Source organism: Miniopterus natalensis, chromosome 1, assembly GCF_054644295.1.
Source record: "Miniopterus natalensis isolate mMinNat1 chromosome 1, mMinNat1.hap1, whole genome shotgun sequence".
NCBI lineage: Eukaryota > Metazoa > Chordata > Mammalia > Chiroptera > Miniopteridae > Miniopterus > Miniopterus natalensis.
In genome coordinates this window covers 42,606,773-42,631,719 of record NC_142081.1, presented here as the reverse complement: position 1 = coordinate 42,631,719, position 24,947 = coordinate 42,606,773, and the positions used below count along the sequence as shown (strand labels likewise).

Sequence of the window (24,947 nt, the reverse complement as noted above, 5' to 3'; positions counted from 1 at the left end):
TTAGAATACATTGTTGTAAATTCAATAACATGAAGAAAAGCATTCAGTATACTGATAGTGGAACAATTAGATTATAAAATTTTATGTATTGTGTGTATATTTGCAACTGTTAGGGGAAAAGGAACACTCAGTAGGCAACACATCAAAATAATAATGATTTTGCTCTAGATTTTCTTTCCCTTCATTTAAAATAAGAAAAAAATCTCATAATAAAAAATACTTTAGATAGTTAAAATCTTGGGTATGAACTTACTATTATAACAGTTATTTGAGGATAATATTAAATTTCAACATTTTTTTCCAGATTGAGTTACAATGTTTCTTTTTTTTTAAGAAGACGTGTTTTTTTTGTGTGTGTGTGTTTTTTAAGTATATCTTTATTGATTTCAGAGAGAGGAAGGGAGAGGGAGAGAGAGATAGAAACATCAATTATGAGAAAGAGTCACTAATCGGCTGCCTCCTGCACGCCCCCGACTGGGGATTGAGCCTGCAACCTGGGCATGTGCTCTGACTGGGAATCGAACCACGATCTCCTGGATCCTAGGTCCAATGCTCAACGCCCAGCCGGGCTACAGTGTTTCTTGTTATTTACTAAGAGAAAAAAAGATTTGCTGTAGGAACAAAACTATAATATTTATAGTTTTTCAGTTCTCCAGATTATATCTCAAACCATGAATACCTGTTTCATGTAAGCTGTTTTCTAATTTATTTTTCTTTTAAAAACTGTACTTTTTAGGATTTTCTTTTCATACTATAAAAACATCATCTTCTTATTGATATAAGTCAAATACCACAGGGGTGTACAAATGATAAGCCAACAGTCTCCCTTTGCAAATAGTCTTCTCATGTACTGCCTGAAATAACTGTCAGCAGTTTGGAAGGTATTCTTCTTAGCCTTTCTGTCACACAGCTTACAAAAACATACAACAAAATTGTACCCAACTGACTCAAGAACTCAAATGCCTTTAGGATGGCCCTGGCAATTAATGTTAACAGTGTGAATGCACTAAAGAAAGGTGGCGAACTGCAAGGCGATTTTACACTCAAAGCTTTCATATTCAGAAATAGTTAGGGCCCTGGCCAGTGTGGCTCAGTTAGTTGAGCATCCTCCCATGCACTAGGAGGTTGCTGGTTTGACTCCTGGTCAGGGCTCATACCCATGTTGCTGCTGGATCTCTGGTGGGGAGCATGCAAGAGGCAGCCAATCCATGCTGTGCTCTCACATGGATGTTTCCCGTTTCCCCTCCCCCTCCCTTTCCCCCTCCCCCCTCCCCCTCCCCTCTCCCTTCTCCCTCTTCCCTCTCCCTCTTCTTCTCTCTAAAAATCAATAAAAAGCTAAAAAACTAAAAATAGAGCCCTGTTGGTCAGCATATCACTGTGCTCTTTTATTCTTCCTTGCCCATTCCACCCCTCCCAGACAAATATAGAATGACCATATGTCATAGATTTATTTAACTCATTATTAAGGAAATAGCAGGATAGTAAAACTGATTCCAAGAGCATTTGAGGAATTAACTGTATTTGTAGACACTGAAGAAAGAACATTGAAATAAATTGCTAAACTAGATATAAAATATTGTTTAATGTCCTACAGGGTAGTAAAACCTTTGGATTCTGCTGAACAGAAATTATCTCTACTGAACCTGGCTGGGTATGGCTCAGCAGTTGAACATCGACCTATGACCCAGGAGATCGGGGTTCGATTCCCCGTCAGGGCACATGCCCGGGTTGCAGGCTCCATCCCCAGCAGGGGTCCTGCAGGAGGCAGTCCATCAGTGACTCTCATCATTGATGTTTCTATCTCTCTCTCCCTCTCCCTTCCTCTCTCTGAAATCATTAAAGATATATTTTAAAAAAAAGAAAAGAAAGAAATTACCTCTACCGAATAAAAATCTACAATTCTGCCCGGCCGGGCGTGGCTCGGCGGTTGAGCATCTACCTAGGATCCAGGCGATCAGGGTTCGATTCCTGGTCAGGGCACATGCCCGGGTTGTGGGCTGCAGCTGATCAATGACTCTTTCATCATTGATGTTTCTATCTCTCCCTTTCCCTCTCCCTTCCTCTCTCTGAAATCAATAAAGATACATTTAAAAAAAAAAACTACAGTTCTATGAATTTACCTTCATAGAATTTGGTTCCTAACCAATAGTAAACAGCAGGTCAAACAGTGATACTATAATGAAATATCTTTAGGAGGACCTATTAAGATGTTTCATTACACATTCAAAGGGTTTATAGTTCTCAGTTCTCCAGATTCCCAGTTTTGGTTACTGTTCTTAACAGTGACAAAGACCTGATGTAAGGTATGATAAGGCAAGAGCAGTAAGGTAGGGGACCAGATTTTGGAGGAGCATGGTATTTTATTTTATTTTTTATTTATTTATTTTTTAAAATATATCTTTATTGATTTCAGAGAGAGGAAAGGAGAGGGAGAGAGAGAGACAGAAACATCAATGATGAGGGAGTCATTGATCAAGCCCACAACCCGGGCATGTGCCCTGACTGGAAATCGAACCCTGATCACCTGGATCCCAGGTTGACGCTCAACCGCTGAGCCACGCCCGGCCGGGCGAGCTTGGTATTTTAAAATAAGAAATTTAAACTTGTTTTCAACAAATGTTTATTGAGTGTGTGTGTGTGTGTGTGTATATATATATATATATATATTTTTTTTTTTTTTATAAATATGTTTTTATTTCAGAGAGAGGAAGGGAGAGGGAGAGAGAGAGAAACATCAATGATGAGAGAGAATCATTGATCGGCTGCCTCCTGCACGCCCCCTGCCAGGGATCTAGCCCAAAACCCAGGCATGTGCCCTGAGTGGGAATCGAACCGTGACCGCCTGGTCCATAGCTCGACACTCAACCACTGAGCCAACACTGACCTGGCTGAACACATATTATGTGCCAGACAGTGGATTTACTAGGATCCTGAGTATGTGGTTCTGCTGTGCTGTCCTTCCAATGGCCCGAGGAGGCTAACTAGTGGTTCTCAAGAGGTTGTACTATTAGGGAGTCATTTCTCAAAATACACATTCTTTCTGCCTCAGTAGAACATATGTGTTTTGAAAAAGCTTCCCAGGTGATTTTTATATCCCTTCCCCTTTGAAAATCATTGTTATGTTTATTGGGTTTTTTGAAAAGAAAAAAAAAACAGAATAAAACATAGAGCAAAATTGTAATATTTAAAAAGTATTCATATCCGTGTTTGCCTGCTCCACCCCATAATACCTAAGCCAAAATAATTAATGTTCTAATTACACTCTCAGCAAGAATTATATGCAGCTGTCATATTTAGAATTATATTTTATGCAACTAAGATACTGATTTGGGAAGAACTGGGCTTAGTGTTCCTAATTGTATCTTTAGTTTATACCTCTCACTAAATAAAACTGAGAGTTGTTTTTTTAGAATAGTATATGACCCACATGGCAAAGACGTGATTAAATACTAGACTTAAAAATGCTTTTAAGGAGAAAGCAGACTGTCAACTTGTCTGAGACTGGTAAAATGAATAAGTAATAAAGGAAAAAAGTGAATATGTATTTAACTTGTAATTAAACTATTTGAGTTGAGTTAACAATTAAAATGAGTAGCTGTTGTGTATATGTACTTAAAATCTTCTCAGTAGAATTTCAGTCAGGAGGCCTTCTGTGTCAGCGCGTTTACAGGGCAGCGCTCTGTGAGGTTCAGTACACCTGTACTGCCCTAGAATTCATAACTGAATCATAGGATGTGCTATTGCGGATTAGGGGAGAAATTGGGAATTAACCTGATACAATTGGTATATTGTGTATTTTTCTTTTTATTAGTGTGCCGATCCAACAAAAGCCCCTGGGTCTGTTTGACTTGTTCAAGTGTCCACTGTGGAAGGTACGTGACAGCCTTATTATTTCACTTCCCTACTTGCATTTTCCAGTTTGCTTTTAAGCTTTATGTTAAAGGGTTATTGATTTGGGTTTACTTAGCACCATTGCTTAATCATAGTGTGTAAATTCTTTGTAGAGCTTACCTGTCCTCATAGAATCTGTTTTTTCAGTGGTACAACTAAGGAAAATGTAGGGGAAAAAACCCTTTATATTGATACTCAGAAAAATTCATTTGATGATCAATATAATCTAAACCTAGTACATTTGATTGAAAAGATGAAATATGGGAACTTTGAAATGTTTAAGTAAAAGTTTACCTTATGGTTGTTTTTTAAAGCTTTTATTAGGGTAAATTTAAGCATACACAAAAGTAGAGAGAATAGTGTAATTGAACCCTATATTTTCATCACCCAGCTTCAACAATCATCAGCACATGGCCAATCTGATTTCACCTATTACCTACCCCATCTCCACCTTTACTGGCTTTTGATTCAAATCCCAAGTATTACATCATTCTTCTGAAGACAAAAAAGTCCCACAACACTAAGATATTTACAGCTAAGGGAATTCATTCCCTTGAAAATGTTCTCACTGTGGAATTCATAGTTAATTGCTAAGATGTATCAAATGTTTCATTGTTCCATTAAGACAGTTTTGCTTTCCAGGGACTTAACTCCTCACCCCTACCCCATCCCAGTTCAAGCCTGAGCATTTCCTCCCAGCTCTTGGCTTCAAAATGATGTTACTTAAGTACTTTAGTAACTCTTTTCTTTGGACACAAACTCAAATATCAGCCTTTGTGTTCTTTTAGCCTGGCAGTGGTAGTAGCACATTTATATCTATTGCTCTTTTAGCTTAGAAAATCCACTTTGAATTTGCTTCTGAGTTAAAAGCTTAGCAGCAGGGCATGGGAAATCATACTAAGTCACACAGGCTGAAATCTATATCATATTTATTAAGACTGTTTCCCCATTGTTATTTTTAAACCCTCATTGCATGAAGAGAGCATCTTTGTTCAGTTAATTTTGAATTTTTCACGTTTTGAGCTCTGGAATTGAGTACTTTTTTCCATGTACACTTAAGAGTACCTTTGGAAAATGTTAACTGCTTATCTTTCTTAATTTTGGCTGTTGTGGTTTTGAAATCTCTAGGATTTGGGGAACCTGAAAATACTATGTACAGATAACATTTTTTTAAAAAAGAAGAAAAGTAGAAGCACTTAAATTCTGCACTTGAAGAGACAGATTCCTCTCCTAGATTTTGAGAGGTGAGAATTATAATGCAATAAAATTTATATAATTCTGTTCTCCAGTTGTCTCATAGTGCTCTACAACTGAAATCTTGAAGGTCATATGCCAACAAAAAGACCTGACAAACTCAAAAATTGGAGAGATTAGTGTTCTTAATAGCAAGCAACAAATTCTCTAAGCGGGATTTGGAAAAATAAATGGAAAATTTTCTACATTATGCAGATAGTCTGTTTCCAGCTGTAAGCAACCTTAAATTTAGAAATTTGACATAGTTTCAGAAAAATATGATTAAGTAGATTAAACATAATGAGAGTAGCCTGCATTTGGATCTTCATTTTATAGAGCTGATTGGTTAATTTCCTTTCATTATGGATTCTGACTTTACAGTAATTTTAGACCACTTGTCTGTAGGGAAGTCTTGAATTGAATATTGTTTCAACTAGGAAGCATAGTTTATCAGTAGTATATTTGAGTTATATATTTTATTGGTCTTCATAATACCATCTCAGTTAAGTGATTTTAAAGACTTTTGTGATTGTTGTTAGACACGTGATATATATTGACACTTTTCCTTTTTAGACCAAATTGTCTAGTTAAAATCTAAAACTAGATGAGGGAAATATTTATTTTTATGTTAGCCATTTTTTAAACAAAACTGTTCACTTCTGACTGATGTATTTGTGTATTAGCCAAAACATTGCTAATCTTAATATTGACAGTAATCCACTTCTTACTTTATCACTGACATTTCCAATAACTGTTTAAACATCTATTATATTTGGAGACTACAGTGTGGTGGCTAAGTGAACCATGTGTACTATGAACAGATAATCAGTTTTCAGAGACTTGAAAATAGTAATGCCTTTATTGTTGTTCATGATTGCCTTTTCTTTGATTTCAAAGGCACTCCTCATTATAAATATTACTCCTGCTTTTCATGGCACAGAAAAAATAAATATAAGCATCGGAAATTGAGCTGATTAGCTATTAAACTTATATTATATATTGGAGTTTACCTTTTAAATTAAATATTGGGTGTTTCTTGACCTGTGCAATGTGTCATCTCAAAGTATGTGCTTAATATTACCACTTTTTAAGTAAATAATGCTGTTTGGATTCTGAATAAATGGTAGTTAAGCATGTAAAGGAAAAGATGAATAAAAATTAAAAATATTCATTTATTCATGCATGTATTCTGAGCCATGGGTTATTTAATTTAATTACCTGACAGTGTATGAGATATGAGTCCTGTTCTCTCCATTTTACAGATGAGAAACGTAAGTACAGAGAGGTTAAGTGACTCACCCAAGCTCACATGGCCAGCATGTGACAAAGCCTACTTTTGAACCCAGGCAGCCTAGTTTTTGAGTTTATATTCTTAACCATAATTTTATTTAAAAACTCATTTTAGTCCACTTTTGTGGACAGAGGACCCATGTACACACAAATGTTGGTTATGTTTACTTCAGTGGAAAAATGGGAAACTGATCGAATTCTGAGTTGAGGTTAGTAGTGCCTCTATCGCTTCCAGCTTTGTTGGGGGGAAAGGCTGGTCTTCAAGTTGGTCTTCCCTACTTACCACAAGGTAAGTGTTGCCCCTGGTACAGTTAAGGTGCCTCATGACAAAAATGTCATCTTTACTCTCTGAGAATATTTATTTTGGCACCATTTAACCAACATTTGTTTTGACTGTTCAGAGGTTTCAGTTAGGCTTTGCCTTCTACAAATTGGCTGCTTTTTAGGAACTGGGAGGTTTTGTTTTGTAAGGGTCTTCACAGTTGTGGTCAGTTACAGCATTGCACAGTATTAAGGCGAAAGTGTAGATGAATTTGGGTGCACACCATGTGCATATGAATACTTATTTCAAATGTTTTATTCTGCTTTCTGTAATACAATGATTTACTAAATCTGAGTTGGAAAGTGTTAGAAAATTTTTATGACTATAGTCAACCTTTGATTACCTTGTCCACGTAGAGAAATAACAGTTTATATAAGCTTAAGATGATTTGTGTTTTGTTTGGATTGTTTCTAAACAAATGTGTTTCCATATGAATGGAGCTGATTATTTAAGGCATTCAAATAAAAGATCTGAAGCCATATTGATGAGAAAGAGATGGAAGATTATCCTGTTTCCATATCTGACTCTCTTTTATGTTAAGCAGCAACCCACGCAGAACCTATGACCCTGTGGGAAGTGGTTGAGTGGTTTAGTTTACAAAGCTTGTCTTTGATAATAACCTGAGTTAGGGGTTAGCAGTCTGAGAAAAGCTTAAAAAAAAAAAAGACTACAGCAAAAGCATTAATCAAAGAATTAAGTGATAATATCAATGGTATTGAAACTGATTTGCATAGATAATTGCTTTTCTTGTCTGGCTCCTAGTCTTGTGTCTGCTGTAATTAAAAGTTGACTGTCATACTTGATTGTAGAAAAAGGAGCATATTTTAAGTACTCAATTTAATAATCACTAAATGATTGAATATTCTTATAAGGAGGGATTCTTTCTTATTTTGACTTGTTTACCATCTAATTTTATCATTTCCTACTACTGTAATTTCCAAAGCAATATTTAGATTAAAATAAAATCTCATTTGGTTTTTGTAAGGTATGTGAATGGCCATGCAAAAAAGCATTATGAAGATGCACAAGTACCCTTAACCAACCATAAGAAATCAGAAAAACAAGATAAAGCTCAGCACACAGTGTGTATGGATTGTAGTAGCTACAGTACATACTGGTAAGTATTAATATTTTCCTGGAAATGATATTCCTTACTGTGAGCATGTAAGTGTATTTCATTTCCTTGCTGCCCTCCCCCCAGCCTCTAAGCCAGTTGCCGCCACCGCCACCTCCTTTTAGTTCCATTAGGATTCCTGCCGGGCCCTCAGCGAGGCCTGTCCTATTCATTAGCTTTTACTCTGCATTGTTCCTTTCAGCTTCTCGGCCTCCTCTTCTGTCCCAGGCCTGTTCCTTCTCCATCCCAGGAAGCTTCAGGAAAATGAAAAGTATTTCTTCGTTGTTGTTCCTTATAATTCCTTTTTTGTTGTTTTGTTTTTAATAAAAAAATATGATAACCCATGTTAAAAAAACAGCCACCATGTTTCTACTGTGCAAGTTAACATTTTGTTACATAGCCTTAAAAATGTAACTTCTTTGTATAAAAAACCTACTGGGACAGCTCCCCTCTCCCAGCACAGTTCCCTTCTCCCACTCCTCTGTGGATGAATGTCAGAAATGTCCTGTGTAGCTGTTCTTTAAAGTACCACCTCCTCTAGGAGGAGATTGGAGGCCTGTTCTCTCTTTGTAATATAATAGACATGTTTCATGTAAATGACAATAAAGTTAAGTATCTCTTTTTAGGACTACTTAGATCTAGGTTAATTAGGTTACAGTGATGTTTTACAATCCATATCCACTTGGTGTGCTCAGAAAGTCAGTGTATTTTGCGATTTTAACTTCAATGTGAAGCAAATTTCTTTCCTTGACTAGTAAATTATGATGAATAATTCTTTACTTGTATTAAACAATACAGTAAATTCAAAAGGTTTTTAACATTGAAGAGGGAAAAGGCCATTTAAAGGATTTCTTTGGAGGTTTTTGTGTGTGTGTTTTTGCTGTACGGTCCTTGGCTGTCTCACGAAGGCAGTCCTAGGCAGGGAAGGGGATTTAAACTCCAAATATCACATTTGATTCACCTTTTCTACTGAAGTGTGCTAATCCTTTCTACACCATCTTTAGTTGATAGCAGTATTACAGAAAGGTGTCCATCAAAAGGAAGCTAAAAAGGTCAGTTGGCTTCCTAAGTCTTTTAAATTTTGACAGGTTTAACATTGGTAAACTCTCGCTATTGAATAAAACACCTTAAGGTTTACTCATTCAGATCACTAATATATCAGTGAACTGTTGTGTAGAAGATGTCCAGACCTGGAAGAGAGAGAGGCTAGAGGTAGGTGAAGGTTTCAGTAAAGATGAAAACCTTCCCAGGATTTTCACACAAAGGCTAGTGCTCAGTTTATTGTTATTTGGTCTTAGAAAGCACTCCTTTCTACGAAAGTTAAGTATTAGCCAAGCTGTTAAAGTGTTTTCTGTAGTTTTCCCCCTTTCCTTCAGGAAACTTACATACTGGAATGATGTAGCTACCTAACTGACAGAACCATCCGTTTCTGTAAGGTTGTAAGACAGAAAGTAACATCATTCTTGAGGTATCTGTCTCACAGTCATTGTTGTAGGTCGTGCCAACCTACATGTACCAGATGGTAAAGCATTCATTCGTCTTGATTCTTAATTAACAGTGTGCATGACCTGCTCAATGAAAAAGTTTAGACATATAGCTAAACCCCTGTGTGTGGTGGGTTTCTTGCTATTGATAAGATTATAAGGAAATAATAATCTGAGGAAATTTTAAGAATTATCTTAATGGAGTAGAATTATAATCATAGGTCTCTTTAAAAATGTAGAAGATTATATACTTTAATGTCTTTTATATTTTGCGTTTTGGAGGAATACCTTTACTAAACAGAATGTGAATTTAGTTTGTTTTATGTTGGTTTAGTGTGCTAAAGTACATGTCGTTTTATGGCTGAGTTGGAATTCAATGGCAGTTCTTGAACCTTGGGGAATAGACACCATGGCGGAGGCTTCTTGGCCAGTTGCCAGTCTTTTGTGTGAAGTTGTACAGAGCTGCGAGTGTGGGACACCCGGCGCTTCTGAAATGCAGGAAGGGAGCTGCAGCTGGTCATGTTACCAGCTCATTTGTGGGTTTTAGAACAAGATGCCAGGGATTCACCCTGTAGCTTTACACTGAGGCCTAAAAGGACTCTTTCTGTATTAGCTGTAAACTGATGAAGCTGGAGTTTAAATGAGCATTTTCCCCACACTTCACTGTGATTAGGAAACGAACAAAAAAGATTTCTTTTTTCTGTATAGGGTGTGTATGTATTATTTTCCAGCACATTTTAGTAATTTCACTTCCATTTGTAAGTTTTCTTTGTACATAAATTTCTTGTGATTAGACCAAATGATTTGCTTTAGAGGTAAAATATTGGTGTATTAGGTATAACCTATTTTATTATTAATGATTATGCTTGAGGTAAAATTATTCTGACTTTAGCTAATGTTAAAGCTTCTTTTCCATCTGCTCCGTGTTCTAAAGAAGTGAAACATGCTCTGAGGCTTACAGTTTCTCTATCCTTTCCTTTCCAAGAGTCCCTGCCCTGTCCTATCTTTGCATATCCTTTATGAAGGTAGGTATCACTGAACTGACCCCCCCCGCCCCCCCCCCCCCAGCGCCAATTGTAGCTGGATGTAACCTCTCCTAAACTCATAGTTCTTGGGATACTTGTAATTTCCTCCTGCATGTTAGATGTTTGTAAATGTCTTTGGGACTGCAGGAACCATATGTCAGATCTTTGTATCGTCCATAGCACTCAGTGTCTGGTACAGAATAGGCAGTATATGTTAGAAAGATTGAATTTTGTTAACTATCTCCCAGAATGGGCAAGGTTATTCCAGATCTGCAATGTGCCTCTGGTCATCTTGGGCCGCAGAACATTCTTGCCAAAGAACACCTGACTCAGGCATCTGTGTTACTTTGCTTACCTCCCAAGAGGGGCACCCTTGCAGAGCGGCTCCCTTCATTTCTGATATAAAGAGGGCATCTGGAAGAAGCACATATCAACCACACAGATAAAATGGGTCACTATTTCAAAAGACGGAAAGAAACACCAAAAGGAATAATTTTAATTCAACACAAACCCATTCCTTTAGGAGCTATGTCTCATTAACTGTGCTAGAGGTAAGTGAAGCTTTCAGTAACCGTGAACATCTTACAGTGATGTTCACACAGGGACTAGAGTTCAGTTCTGTTGTTTGCTAAGTAGTATTTTCTTTCCTCCCACCCCAACTTCTCTCCTTTGCTCAATACAAATGGAAGTGTTTGTGGTATACATTATTGTATCAAACAGAAGCAGATTAAAATTAGGAACTTTGATTTGATATCTTGTGTAGATAGACATTTTGAGTTAATTGATTTAAAATACTGAACAAGTAATTTTTGACATCTAACATAGTCTTGTCAAATGGATCCTTATCAATAATAGCTGTACTTCTGAGAATGCAAAAGTGTGGAAGGGATGTTAAAACTAAATTACCAGAATTTTTCCTTCCTGGCAGGGTAATGTTTTAAAGAACTTCAAACAAAGAAGTATTATGAAATGTAAATCAATCCATTTATCTAGAAAAAAGACTTGTATTTCACATTTTAAACACCTATAACAGTAGCAGTTTTAATCAAAACTAATAAAAATAAAGCTCTTACCAGTGGGCTTAAGTTGATACTAAATCATTTTCAAAGGCAGTTGTGATTAAAAATAAAAAGGGAAAATCTTTTGACTGTTTTTATAAACTATTTGGAAACAGATTTTCAGTGGTATACAGATTAGAGAACAGGAAGAGTTTTGTTTATTTAAAAACAGTATTTTAAAGTTTAAAAAGAACCCTTTAAACAGAGGTGGTCTGAAAACGTAAAAGCTGGTACTTGTCTACTTTTAGCAAAGGATGTGAGTATTCTCTGCAGGTATTCTAGTTTCCTGAAATTGGCTTATTTGATGGCAATACAGCAGAATTTAATAAAGGGGAATTTAAAAATAAGCTTGCTTTTCTAAAAGTTTTTTTGGATTTTAACTTTTCTTGGCTTGAAATAAATGAAGTTACTGAAATATCAGCTTGGATTTTTTTGTTTGTTTCTGTATCTATATCTGTTATTTATGATAAAACTTAAGGTCAAATTTGCCTCTAGATATCAAAATATTATGCCAGGGAATGAAAAGGATTTAAAATTTAATGATAGACCTGTCATTGTCCTCTTCTTGAGGGTACTTTTTGCATAAAAGCTTTGTTTTGTTTGGTTTTAGTATTATATACGACTTACTGTAGAAGATTGCTTTGTAGCCAGTAAATAAAAGGAATTTTTTGTTTCCTGTTGTATAGAAAATCAGGTTCATTTGGATGATTGTTTGTTGTTTGAGATGGGTAAAGAAAGGTTTGGTTTGGGAGTGTTTTCTTAGTTCTTCAAGAATATGATGTGGAACCATGTGACTTGGGTAGCTTCTATAGCACTGCTGACAGGAATGGAGGAAAATCTTAGAATTTTAAAGTTGGGAAAAAGATAGAGATTTTTCTGTTTGGAGTGTGACATCTGTGCTGCCATATGATATGGTAGTAATTAAAAGTGGCTTGGGGACTGAGGACTTGAATGTTTTTATTTTAATTAATGTAAGTTAAATTGCCATATGTGTCTGTTAGCTATTATATTGGACAGTACAATCTCAAACTATTAAAACTTAACATTGAGTATACTAATGTTCTATGAAACTTTCAAAACCTTAAGACAAAAATCTGATAGAAACTCCAAAAAGTAAGTAAGTCAATTTCACTAATTAAAATAGTTACAAATAATTATAACTTAAAAGAAAATCTAACCCAATGAGATGTACCAAAAAGAAAAATTATATAATTATTGAGTTAATTACACCTGAAGTCTGCCAACATATTCATTATTAAAGGAAACTTCAGATTATTGTACCATTAGAAGCAAAAATACATTTGTAAAGAAACTGTTTCTGATTTTAAAAAAGTAACATTGAAATAAAAGGAAACTATTAAAATATGATAGTTTTCCCCCCAAAAAGAAAGCAAACATCATATGCTAATTGATGAAATACTAAAGCCATTTTCATTCAAATCAGAAATAAGACAAATACTTCCTACCATCAATTACATGATTGCCACTGTAATTAAACATTGTTTTGGCAGTTCCAACCATTGAAATAAGACAGTAAGTAAATGAAATAATTGGTATAAATGTTGGAAAAGAAGACAAAAAATTACTTTTGTTTTCAAATTATATAATAGGTTGCCCAGAAAACTCAAGAAGGGTGGGGAGGTTAATAGGAAACAACAACTAGAATTAATATGAAATTTTGAAATGGTGATATATGATAAATATATAAAAACTAATAGCTTTCTCCTCAGTAGTAGTTACCAGCCAAAAATGGAAATGACCAAACAAATGAATAAATAAATAAACATTCAATATAATGAAGAAAACTATATAAACTATATCTAGGAATAATGTACTAAAGCTATAAAGCAAAGATATAAATTCTTTATGAAGAAAACTTACAGGTTGTCCCTTTCCCTCCAAATTTTTACCTTCAAAACTTTTGCTTGAGACAGAATCTAATTTACATGATAGTCCTCAAACATAATGTGAACATCCAAAATACTGTAGCTTAACTCAGCTGCATAGGGTATCTTATGGATTTGAAAGCCACTGTGTAAGGGAGTGGGGGAGGGAGATATCACACCAAAGGAAATAACCAAAGTATAGGGTAGAATGTTAGTTGAAATGGGGGAGAAGGAAAAAGATGGGTTTGAAGGAGATTATGGAGAGAAAAGTAGACAGGATTAGGCATGATAAATGCTAGAAATTTGGGAAAAAATCAAAATCTAAAAATGTACTGGTAAGGAATCAGTGTAATAAAAAGTTGGATAATTTCATCCTGCTGTTTACTAGAGTAAGCAGAACCTGAAGTAACTTGAACTGTGATTTTATCCTTGTTTTTATACCTCTCTGATTATATAATAGTGTAAATAATTTGGGTTTCTTAGGAAAATTTACCTGCTACTTGATGTATTTTCTTTCAGTGTCAGGTAGTAAAATTAACTGTATATATTCTTCTCTTAACTGCAGTATACGTACACTACCGTACTCTACATTTAGTTTATTAACTAGTGGCTCAGAGTAATTTAAAAGTCCTGTAAGGCCCGGCCGGGCGTGGCTCAGTGGTTAAGTGTCGACCTAGGATCCAGGCGATCAGGGTTCGATTCCCTGTCAGGGCGCATGCGAGGGTTTCGGGCTCGATCCCCAGTGGGGGGCGTGCGCGAGGCAGCCCATCAGTGACTCTCACCATTGAGGTTTCTATCTTTCTCTCTCCCTCTCCCGTCCTCTCTCTCTGAAATGAGTAAAGATATTTAAATAAATAAAAAAGTAATTTAAGAACATATTTGGCTCAAGGAATTTGGGTTTGAGACTGATCTTTACATAGCCAAGATGATAGTGTAGCTTGTCTGAAGGCATTAGAGGTAAAGAAAGATACCAATACCCCTCCTCCCTTGCCTTTTTACATCCTGTTTCCTTGTCTTATACACTCTAATATTTTGCCTAATATGATTCCTAAGTATAATTTTGTCTTTAATGTTCAACTGACTTAAATTTTCTTAAACAGTTCGTTTATAAATACAGAAGCGAACCTTTTTCTTATCTGACAAGTAGTCTGTTAGAAGTAAAGTTCATCTTTACTTGAAAATTACCTAAAATCACTAAATAAAAATTTGCATAAGTATAAATTTAATAGCCTAAAGGTTGGTCCTACAATATAGGTAGTTCTTGACCTCTGTTTCTTAGACACAGGAAGTCCTGTGTACATGAAGAGATGCTGAGCCCCAGACTTCTCTCCTAGGGAAGTGCTAATCATGTTATCTGAACCCTGCCTAGCTTTCTCCTATCACAATTTCTTGCTGCCCGTAGTATAGAAAACAAGAGGAATAGAATTGTTGATAATATTATTTCAACTATATTTTGGGAACCAGGTGTATTTTCTTCTTATGACATTTAACCATAGTTCATAAACCGATTTCTTTCAAAACAGGAAATGCATTCCAAGTTTCAGAGGACAAGCTTTTAAAAGACAATCTAGAAGTTGTGTACTTTTTTGTGCTGCTCGTTCTGGCATAATCTTGAAGGGAATGCTAAGAATAGTGGCTTAATTTTTTTCAGGTGTTGTAGGTAATCATAGTTCTAGCCAAATAGTTCCAACACAACTGTAAATCAGGAAGAGATTTTTAGAACTTGTTTACTTTAAATCCTTTTGTTTGCCTTGGGACTTTTTAATACTTGGGACCAGTATTATTAGTGGGATAGTTTCCAGTTTGAAAGCAATCACACAGCTAAAGACTAAGGTAACTAAACAACATTTAAATTGTTAGCTATTTTATACTTTTGCTATTTATTTTCTTTTAACCTCTGGGTCAGTGAGGAAGAAAAAATCAAAACAGGGTAATGGGAGCAGCTAGGAGAAACTTGTGCTGTGAGGCAGCTCTTGGTTACACAAGGGAAGGAAACTAATATTTATCCACCCTCTACCACATGCCAGGCACTCTTAGAGGTTTCGACCTGTGGAAGGTGCTTTCCTTCCACCACCACCACCGCTACCACCACCACCATCATCAAATAACACTAAGGTAGTCTGTTAAAATCAGACAGTACAAAAGTTACAGCCTTAGAAGTAGTGTCCTTCTTAGTGACTTTTAAGAGAACTTGAAATTGGCTCTTGAGAAATAGGGACAGTTGTGGGAACATAAATTTTTTTTAACCAGTGAAAACAAATACAGCCAAAATAAAATTGATTTCTTATAGTTCAAATGAAGTTATATTTGTTACCTCTTTATGATATTGAATAGTATTATAGAATATTAGAGCAAACAGTGTCTGAGACTAGAGGTACAGTCCAGCGAAATTAATACAATATACACAATTTTAAATTTTCTAGTACATTAAAAAAGAAAGCAGAATCAGGTGAATTAATTTTAAATTGTATATTTTATTTAACCCAGTTTTATGTCAACCTATAATTCATATAAAATTATTAGAGATAGTTTGCATTTTTTTTATATGCAGCCTTCAAAAATCTAGTGTGTATTTTGCACTCATAGCATATCTTCATTCAGATGCTAAATTTTCATTGGAAATGCTTGATTTAGGCATAAAAATTTGAGTTAATGTAGATTCCAAAAACTATTATTAAAAATTTTCCAATAAATCAATAAAGTACAAAAACCATATTTCTTTAATATTTTTATATATGTTGACAAAACTGACTCATTCTTTTAGAACAACTGATTTGACTGAAGCAAAAACAGATGAATTTCAAAACTACATACTAAGTTAAGTAAATCCACTAACTCTTGTAACAGCTTAGTATTATCAACATCAAATTCAAAGGGGTTATATAAACTGAAAATCAAGTCTAAATATATCCATATCAGCGAAGCATTCTTCAATTTTTCTGGTAGATTTTTCAGCCAATTTACTTAATGCTATTAAATGAAAATCTCCTGCATATTCATGTTACAAAATGTGTAACATCATTATTGATTTATGTTATGAGTAGTTTAAATTTTAACATAAAGTCTTGTACTATCTGTCTAGCTAAGTCACAAATAAGCTTTTTCTCTCCTTAGGTCTTTAAATTTAGCTCATTTACGTGCACTGTAATGTAGGTGAGAAAATGTAAATTACCACTGAGATGTTTTCTCTTTGAATATTGAATATTTTTTTTTTGTTTCAAGAAAATCTTGAATTGGATGAGGTAGCAGTACAATAAATCTTTGTAAAACTCTTTCATGACTCAAGCAACAAACATTGGCAAAGAACCTGTGGTCATTAAATTCATTATCTTCTATTTCTTATAGCAGTTCCATAAACTGGTAATGATTCATAGCATTTGCACATAATACTGAACAATTTTAATTACTGCATCCATGATACAGTCTACTTCAGAGCACAAATATTTTCATTATGTTATTCTGCAGTAGAGCAAATATAGTAAGGGAAATCATTCTAGCCAATCCAGATTTTGATCTCACATATCTGGTCCATTGTCTATCTTGATAGGAAACGTTCCTGTCTAGCTGAAGGTAACTGATGTAAAAGGTTAAAAAATATCTACATCATGAGATTGATTATTTGTAAGGTTGCAAATGGATGAAGACATTTCTTTGTAAATTTGAAAGTCACTTGAGGCAGAACATACCCAAAGTATTAATTGGCCAGTATCTCTTGTCTTATAAAACTCATCTAAAGCTAAAAATGGGAGTACTTACAATTTTTCAAATGTCGAATTGATTGATGTTTAGTATTGTTAGAAAGGTCTTTTATTCACTGACAGTTTCTTGGTGGGTCAGTTGAAGATCTTTCACTTTTTGTAAATTATCTGTTTTAAGTTTTTCTTCAAAATTTTAAACATAATTCCAACTGAAATAATAATTTAGTTTTTATCTTTCTATCTGAAAATGTTTTTCTTCTGTCACAGAGGAATTCAAGCCATTTTATAACTGACCAAAATTACAAGCTCAAATCCTTTAATAATCATTAAAAAAATGTTGTATATTTCATTCTGATTTCATTGATTGTGACTAATTTCATTGATTATTTTGTCCGTTGAGAGGCAACTTCTTATTAAATTAATATGCACTTGCTGAAAATGACTCTTAATATTATTTATTATCTTAAATTTTTAAAAAATTTATTTTATTTTTATAACATTTTAATTTATTGGGGTGACAATGGTTAATATGAACACATAGGTTTCAGGTGTGGGTTTCTATGTTACAAGATCTGTATATTGCTCTTTGTGCCCACCACCCAAAGTCATATCTTCTCCTGTCACCATATATTAAGACCCTTTTTACCCCCGACCCCCTACCTCCTTCCCTCTGGCAGCCACCACACTGCTGTTTGTGTCCACAAGTTTCAATTTTATATCCTACATATGAATGAAATAATATGGTTCTTAGCTTTTTCTGACTGACTTAAAATTTGTTTTTACACAACTGATTTATTTTACTCTGCTATAGCAAATCATAATTACCATTCTTTGTAAAATTTGTGACGTACCTTCTCCATTTAATTCTGCGTCATCAGTGTGCCTTCGTTTGAAAGTTAAAATTTTTTCATAATTTTTAAGCTAGAAAAATAATTTATGCTATAGTTAAAATAGCATTTCAATTTTATTACCAATTGTGATTTACCTAAGTATCACTGTAACTCATTCTGTCTTCATAAAATATTCAGATAAACATGTTACAGTGCAGCATTGTTGCAAGGAAAAATAGCTTTAACTGAATCATTCTGTTGACACAAACTAGACTGGTGATCTGCTTATGTAGAATACTAGAAATGACATGCTCTCATCACATGCACTGTAGTGTATCTTATGTGATGTAATAAAAGTGAAATATAATTTCACCAAAACCATAAAATTGTGTTTAATGGAAAAATATTTTATACTGCTTCAGTTGTTAAGTAAAATTTTATATTAATTACAATTTAAAAAAATTAAAATTCAGCCCTGGCCAGTGTGGTTCAGTTGGTTGGGCATTGTCCTGTGCACCTGTTCTGTCCCCGGTAGGGGGGCATGCAGGAGGCAGCCAGTTGACGTTTCACTCTCACATCCATGTTTTTCTCTCTCTCCCTCTTTCTCTCAAAATCAATTTAAAAATCTCTTAAAAAAAATTTCAGTCCCTCAGTTCCATTAGCTCTAGAGTCTATAGCAACTTACTTTAATGATGAAAATTCTGAGAGATGAAACAACTAGACCTAATTAAACAAGATTAGCTGGAAGCGACAAGGCCCAAAATCAGTCTGTATTCAATATATGAAAACATTACTTTAACATATGTAAAGTAATTTTATATCCCTGGCTGAATTCATATCTCACCAAAAAGAATTACTTTAATAAGAAAAAAAAATCAGTTATTTCATTTAATTTGAAACTGTGTGTTTCTTTAAACAAAGCAGCCACTTTTTATGGAGGTCAAGGGCTTCACTTTTCATTTAGATAGTAAGCTATCCTGTCAATACATGGAAGGTTATGTACGTTTCCTTTTAGACTTCATTTCCCAGATGAACACTAGCATTTGGAGTTGTTTTCGTTTTGAACAGAGTATTTTATCTGAAATACATTCGTAAACATAAATTGAAAAGGTAAGGAGGAATTAGAGTAACAATGCAGTTTCCTTCTTCAGTGAATGCTGAAGGTTTCTGGAAGAACCAAGTGCCTTAAGCCCAAATTTTGAGTAGACTCGACCCTCTTAACATCTATGCTGAGAGGAAGCAAATAATTAAAACTTTTCATTTATTTGACTCCTTTACATATTTGTCATAAAACTAATAATTATCTCCTGCCTTTACTGATATTTGGTCAAAGAGAAACAGTCTAGGATGTAAAAGGTGGCTTTTGTTATTTGTGGAAATGTTAGGGTTTGACCCTGGGAACTTGGACAATAGATTAGCGACACTTGATTGACAGCATAGGTAGTCAGTTACATTTTAAAGTTTTCAAAAGCGTTCACATAAAGTTTTACTCCTGAGAATAAAAGACACAAGTCATGCTTTTGCGTGTAATCTTTTTTTTTTAGTTACTTTGTCCCATTCTCTTTTCATTTTCTTATAGATTGGTTTCAGTATGTAAGAAATGGTTTTTGCTAGAGATGACCTCATTTTGCTAATTACTATGCATTCAAAGTTTTGTTTGCTCAGAGTGGCAATGGTATTGTCATTATTCCGTGGTAGTTGTAATAAATGGTTTTATACAAAGCTGCTATTCAAAAGAACATATTGGTACTAGCTCATAAGTTGTTTTTGTTAAAATTGGCCTTATCCCAGGAAAAGATTGAATGCTAATGTACAAGTTAAAGTTTATTATGTGTGATTCCTTATATTACTTGGTTATTGACTTTCAGAAGTGTGCATGTGAACACACACACACAGTATCATTTTGAAAGAAAACCTTAAATATATTTCTTCAAAGGAGTTGTCAGTTTTCCAAAAGATGTAGCCACTGTTTATACTTTTGTTTTCTAGCACCTCAGAATGAAAACATTCATTCTTCTCAACCATCTAAATTCAATTTTTAAAATTAAATTATGCTTAAAACATATAACTTTATTTTTAGTGCTTTTATTCAACCATCCCTGCAGGTTAGTTACTTTTTCCTACTTTTCATTTAAATCTCTCCTCCTGCCAATTTCCCCATTAATTTGAGTTGGGAAGTATCACTTTAAAGCTTTAGGAATAGAATTGGTGCTTTTAATTTCATTTTCTATGTATTTTGCACCTCCAAAAAGAATGTAATACATGCAGCAGTTTATTTCATTTTTGAAGGAGGAATCGAGCTTTTGAATAAAAATGTGAAAAGAATCTAGTGTTCATTGCCTACGTGGCTTTTTAAAAAGGCTCATAAAAAACATTCCATTGTGGATTCCAAGTCCTCTTTAAACTTACCACCAGCAGAACTGCCGGCAGAGCCATGTGATCGTCTTGGCAGCAGCCGGCCTTTTAGTGATTTCATTACTGTGGTTTCCTCAAGCTCTTTACACACATTGATGAATATTTTTCTTGCAGTTATCGCTGTGATGATTTCGTGGTTAATGACACCAAGCTGGGACTGGTACAGAAAGTCAGAGAGCATTTACAGAACTTGGAAAAGTAAGTTACAGTCCTTGGGAAAAAAGGATTGACTGGGATTGGGGGGTCTTTCTGAGTTTCTGAGTGGGATTTTTGTTTATGAGTTCCATAACTTTATCATGTTTTAGTATGATTGAAATGGTAATAAAATAAGCTTTCGGTTTGGATATCTGACACTGTGCCCATAGTTCATGGTCATATCTTAGCATTTATTTCATTTAATATTTGTCATAAACCACATCCAAGATCCCCAGGGCTATTTTTCAGTTATAACCCACCAACTTGTAAGCTACATAGTTTATTTGCAAGGGGAATTTTGGTGGTGCAAGGAAAGGACAGAAGACACTGAAAGCATTATAGAGTTACCTTTGATATTAGGAAAGCCTTATCAGATGTATTACAAGTCTTCTTAGAAGCACTGAAGTGTATGTGTTCTTTGTAAGGGAAATTAGGTTTGATTATATTGTCCACTTTGCATCTATGTGGTATCACTAGATCCTAGTGTCTTCTTTTCCTTTTTTGTCAGAGGCAGTGTCTATCACTTGAAATTACCAGAAGCTGTGGAATGTTTTGTTAGGTCATCATAAAGAAATTAAAGTACTTATGTGAATAGAATTTTCTTGCTGTAGCCAAATAGGCCATTCAGATAAAATTCACTGAGCCCCAAATTCAAGCAGTTAAACAAAAATCCAAAGAGCAGTGCCTTTGAAGGCAGTGGAGAGAAACATAGGCCTGGAACGACTGCTGACTCAAGTGAAATTTGTGTAAATCACCCCAGTCATCAGGTACCATGTAATTTATGTTGACAGTTGATGTATAAAAGGTGTTGTGAGAACTTGCCAAAAGCGAACTTCAATGTAAAGCTAATAGACTATTTTAAAATCGAATTCGGAGAGGAAATAGCCTAAGTTCTTCAAGTGAAACAGTGTATAGCTTTGGTTAACCAAAGTTTGTATGCATGTCTCTGACTAAATAGATTATAAAGCTGATGAGGGAAGGAGAATTGATTTCTTCAAAATCAAAACTAATTAAAATACTTTGGATTTAAGTATTTTTTGGCTTATATTTTTTTTGGCTTTTTTCTTTCTCAAAGCACCCCTTCCATTAATTGGAACAAAGCAGCCAGAGCCCTATCTCGGGTTAGACACACACAGATCTAGAATATTTAATTTTGTCTGAAATTGTCACAATTAACTGCGAAGTAGGAGATTCTTGCAGTGATTTATGTAATATCACTCTTTTAGTGTGGTGGTGTCATTGTAAAGATCTTACTATATTGGTTCTTTGTTAAAGAAGTCGGTAGCTACCAGAATGTTTTTTCTCTAAGAAAAGACTACCATCTAATCCCAAATAAATTAATCAGAACTAAGTCAAAGAGAAAAGAATACAACATTCAAGAACCTGCATGCATGTATGCGGTCATCAAATCCTTTATTTCCACTGACCATTTCATCAGGTACAAGATGTTACAGACTACCTTGTCTACACTTCTACTTGGCCCCCTTAAAAATCTACCTTGCGGTCCTTTTTCTATGTTGAAAAACATTACCTAAGTTCCTTTTTATGTTTTTCAAACATAGGCTTTAATCTATAATGGAAGCTACAATTTAAAAACTGTAATTACATTTATGTTTTACTTAACTTGAGACTTTCCTGTATATTCTCCAGAGCAGTACTATGCGGGAGAGCTTTCTGAAGTGAAGGAGATGCCCTTGAATCTGCACTGTCCCATATGGTGGCCACTGGCCACATGTGGCTAATGAGCACTTGCAAAGTGGCTAGTGGGAGTGAAGAACTGAATTTTAAAATTATTTAATTTTAATTTATTTAAATATAGGTAGCCACATGTAGCAAGTGGCTGCCATATTAGTGTGGATCTAGAGGATTCTGCCATTTTGAGACTCATTGATGGTAAATTTTAATAACTTCTTTTTAAAAAACTAAATGTTTTATGTAGGTTAAAAATAAAGTTACTATTAGGCATTGTCACTAAGTAGTATAAATACTGTGCTTGTGATTCAACTTCTTTGCTTACAGAATTTGCGAACGAGTAACTTAACATAGTAGCATATGGAACTGGTCTCTTCTTACCTGTAGCCACCGCTGCACGGAGAAGGACCTACAGTTCTAAAGATATGTTTCCTATGAGTGTTTTTAGATTTGAAGCAACTGACTGTTACTAGATCTGATGCTCCAAAGACATAGTTTATCTGGAAATTCTGGAAAGAGAAATAATTATGTATTTACTATGGATAAGCCTAGTATTTTTAGAAGATGGGAAAGAATCGGCAGACTTAAAAGTCTGTGTTGTTTAATGATAATTTTACCTCCTTTAGATCAGTTCTCCTGATACATAATAATTTTAAAGTGACTCTTTGAAGATAGGAATTACTTTCTGATAAATTTTAGGCAAAATATCTCTTTCATCAAGAAAAATTTCAATAATTCAAATTTAAAATTTCTAATTAGGATTTGTTTTAGAATATCATCAAATGAATTTATATATGCCTATAATTTTTTATCATTTCACAAACTCATTATTATAACCTGTTATGACAAATGAACAAACATGATACCTTATCAAAATTAAGAAAGAAGTAGCACAGTATTTGAGACTTACTGATAACTCTCAGAATAGTCATGTCAGACCAGGGTTTTCCTTTTGTCGTGAGGAATGGCTGTTCTCATTTTTGAAGCTTCCCCACTGGTGAGGCAGGTGAGCGGGGGTGGAGAGGGTTGTCTCACAGGTTTGTCCCAGGGCCCGCTTTTCTTGGAAGCGCCTGGTGGTGGCAGCCTCCAGTCTCACCTGCTGAAGAAGCAGTGGGGATTTTCAAGGGAAGTGGAACGCCTCAGTTACTTTAGTACTTGTGGGCCACAGTGGACCTAACAGGTCACTTCCTCGCCCAACTAAGCAGCCAGGCAGGGCTCCATACCCTAGACACGTAGAACAGCCAAGTTTATTCTGAAGCCTGCTGTGTAGTCTGTATGTATTAATGTCTTTTTGTCTGTCTGTCTGTTTGTGTTTCAATAGCTCAGCTTTCACAGCTGACAGGCATAGGAAAAGAAAACTTTTGGAAAACTCATCACTAAACAGCAAGTTACTAAAAGTAAATGTAAGTAATTAAAACTTATTCAAATGTAAGATTGGTTGAAATCTAGTCTCTGCTTTATTACAACTTTAACGTTAATGTTGGTCTATATAAACTTTTACTTTTATAAGTGTATGCCTAGGATTTGGAATATTTTACAAAATGTTTAGCACTTGTACTAATGATTCTTTTTTTAAATATATCTTTATTGGTTTCAGAGAGAGGAAGGAGAGGGAGAGAGAGAGAGAAACATCAATGATGAGAGAGTCATTGATTGGCTGCGAGCCCGTAACCGGGAATCGAACCGCAATCTCCTGGATCCTAGGCCGATGCTCAACCGCTGAGCCACGCCCGGCCGGGCTGTCCTCATGGTTATTGTTGTGGCTAAACACTCCAGTGAATCCATCTGTCAGTGCCTTTCTTCCATCAGGATTAGCACTGTACTCCTCTGCCTTAGCGAGCTTTTGTTCTTTTTTAAAAATTAATTTTTTGCCTGGCCAGGCATGGCTCAGTGGTTGAGCATCGACCTAGGATCTAGGAGATCGAGGTTCGATTCCCGGTCAGGGCACATGCCCGGGCTGTGGGCTCCATCCCCAGTGACTCTCTTGTCATTGATGTTTCTGTCTGTCTCTCTCTCCCTCTCCATTCCTCTCTCTGAAATCAATAAAGATATATTAAAAAAAAAAGCAAAAACATTTAAAAAAAAATTAATTTTTATTGAATATATTGAGTAACATTGGTTAATAAAATTATAATGGTTTCAGAGGTACAGTCCTATAATACATCATCTGTATATTTTATTGTGTGTTCACCATCCCAGACGAAGCTTTTGTTCTTAACGCCTGCTCATGTACCTTATGACGTTTCTATAGGATCCAGAGACCTTGCTTTTTGTTAAATGTCCCTAGAATAAAATCTATGGATCTGAAGTACTGGTATTTTATTTCTTAGGACTTCATTAATACAACTTACTATAAAAGAATATGCTTTCTCATTCTGGTAACTGTCTGTTACCAGATGTTTGAGCCATTAATGGGTTAGTAAAATTTAAAAGTCACGAAATATTTTTTTTGTTTTTTGTTAACCCTCTCCCAAGAATATATTTTTTTTTCCCTTTGATTTTTAGAGAGACTAAAAGGGAGGGAGGGAGGAAGAGAGAGAGAGAGAGAGAGAACACTGATGTGAGAGAGATACATCGATTGGTTGCCTCCACAGGTGTCCTGACCGGGGCCAGGGATCAAACCTGCAGCCCAGGTATGTGCCCTTGACTGGGAATTGAACCTGTGACCTTTTGGTGTGTGGACTGACGCTCTAACCACTGAGAACAGGGTCCAATTAGTAGGGCAAATCATGAAATTATTTATCCTAAAACAATTTTTATTTATTTTAGAGAGAGGAAGGGAGAGAGAGAAATATTGATGTGAGAAAAAAACAT

At 35.1% G+C, this 24,947-nt stretch overlaps 1 protein-coding gene across 1 annotated transcript in view; it reads left to right on the top strand.

Moving 5' to 3' along the window:
- USP3 (ubiquitin specific peptidase 3) overlaps positions 1–24,947 on the top strand; it is an 86,034-nt gene that overhangs the window by 24,833 nt on the left and 36,254 nt on the right. The window contains exons 2-5 of the mRNA XM_016208574.2: positions 3,812–3,872; positions 7,722–7,853; positions 20,361–20,444; positions 23,455–23,536. Coding sequence (XP_016064060.1) covers positions 3,812–3,872; positions 7,722–7,853; positions 20,361–20,444; positions 23,455–23,536 — 359 coding nt within the window. The remainder of the gene's footprint in view (positions 1–3,811; positions 3,873–7,721; positions 7,854–20,360; positions 20,445–23,454; positions 23,537–24,947) is intronic.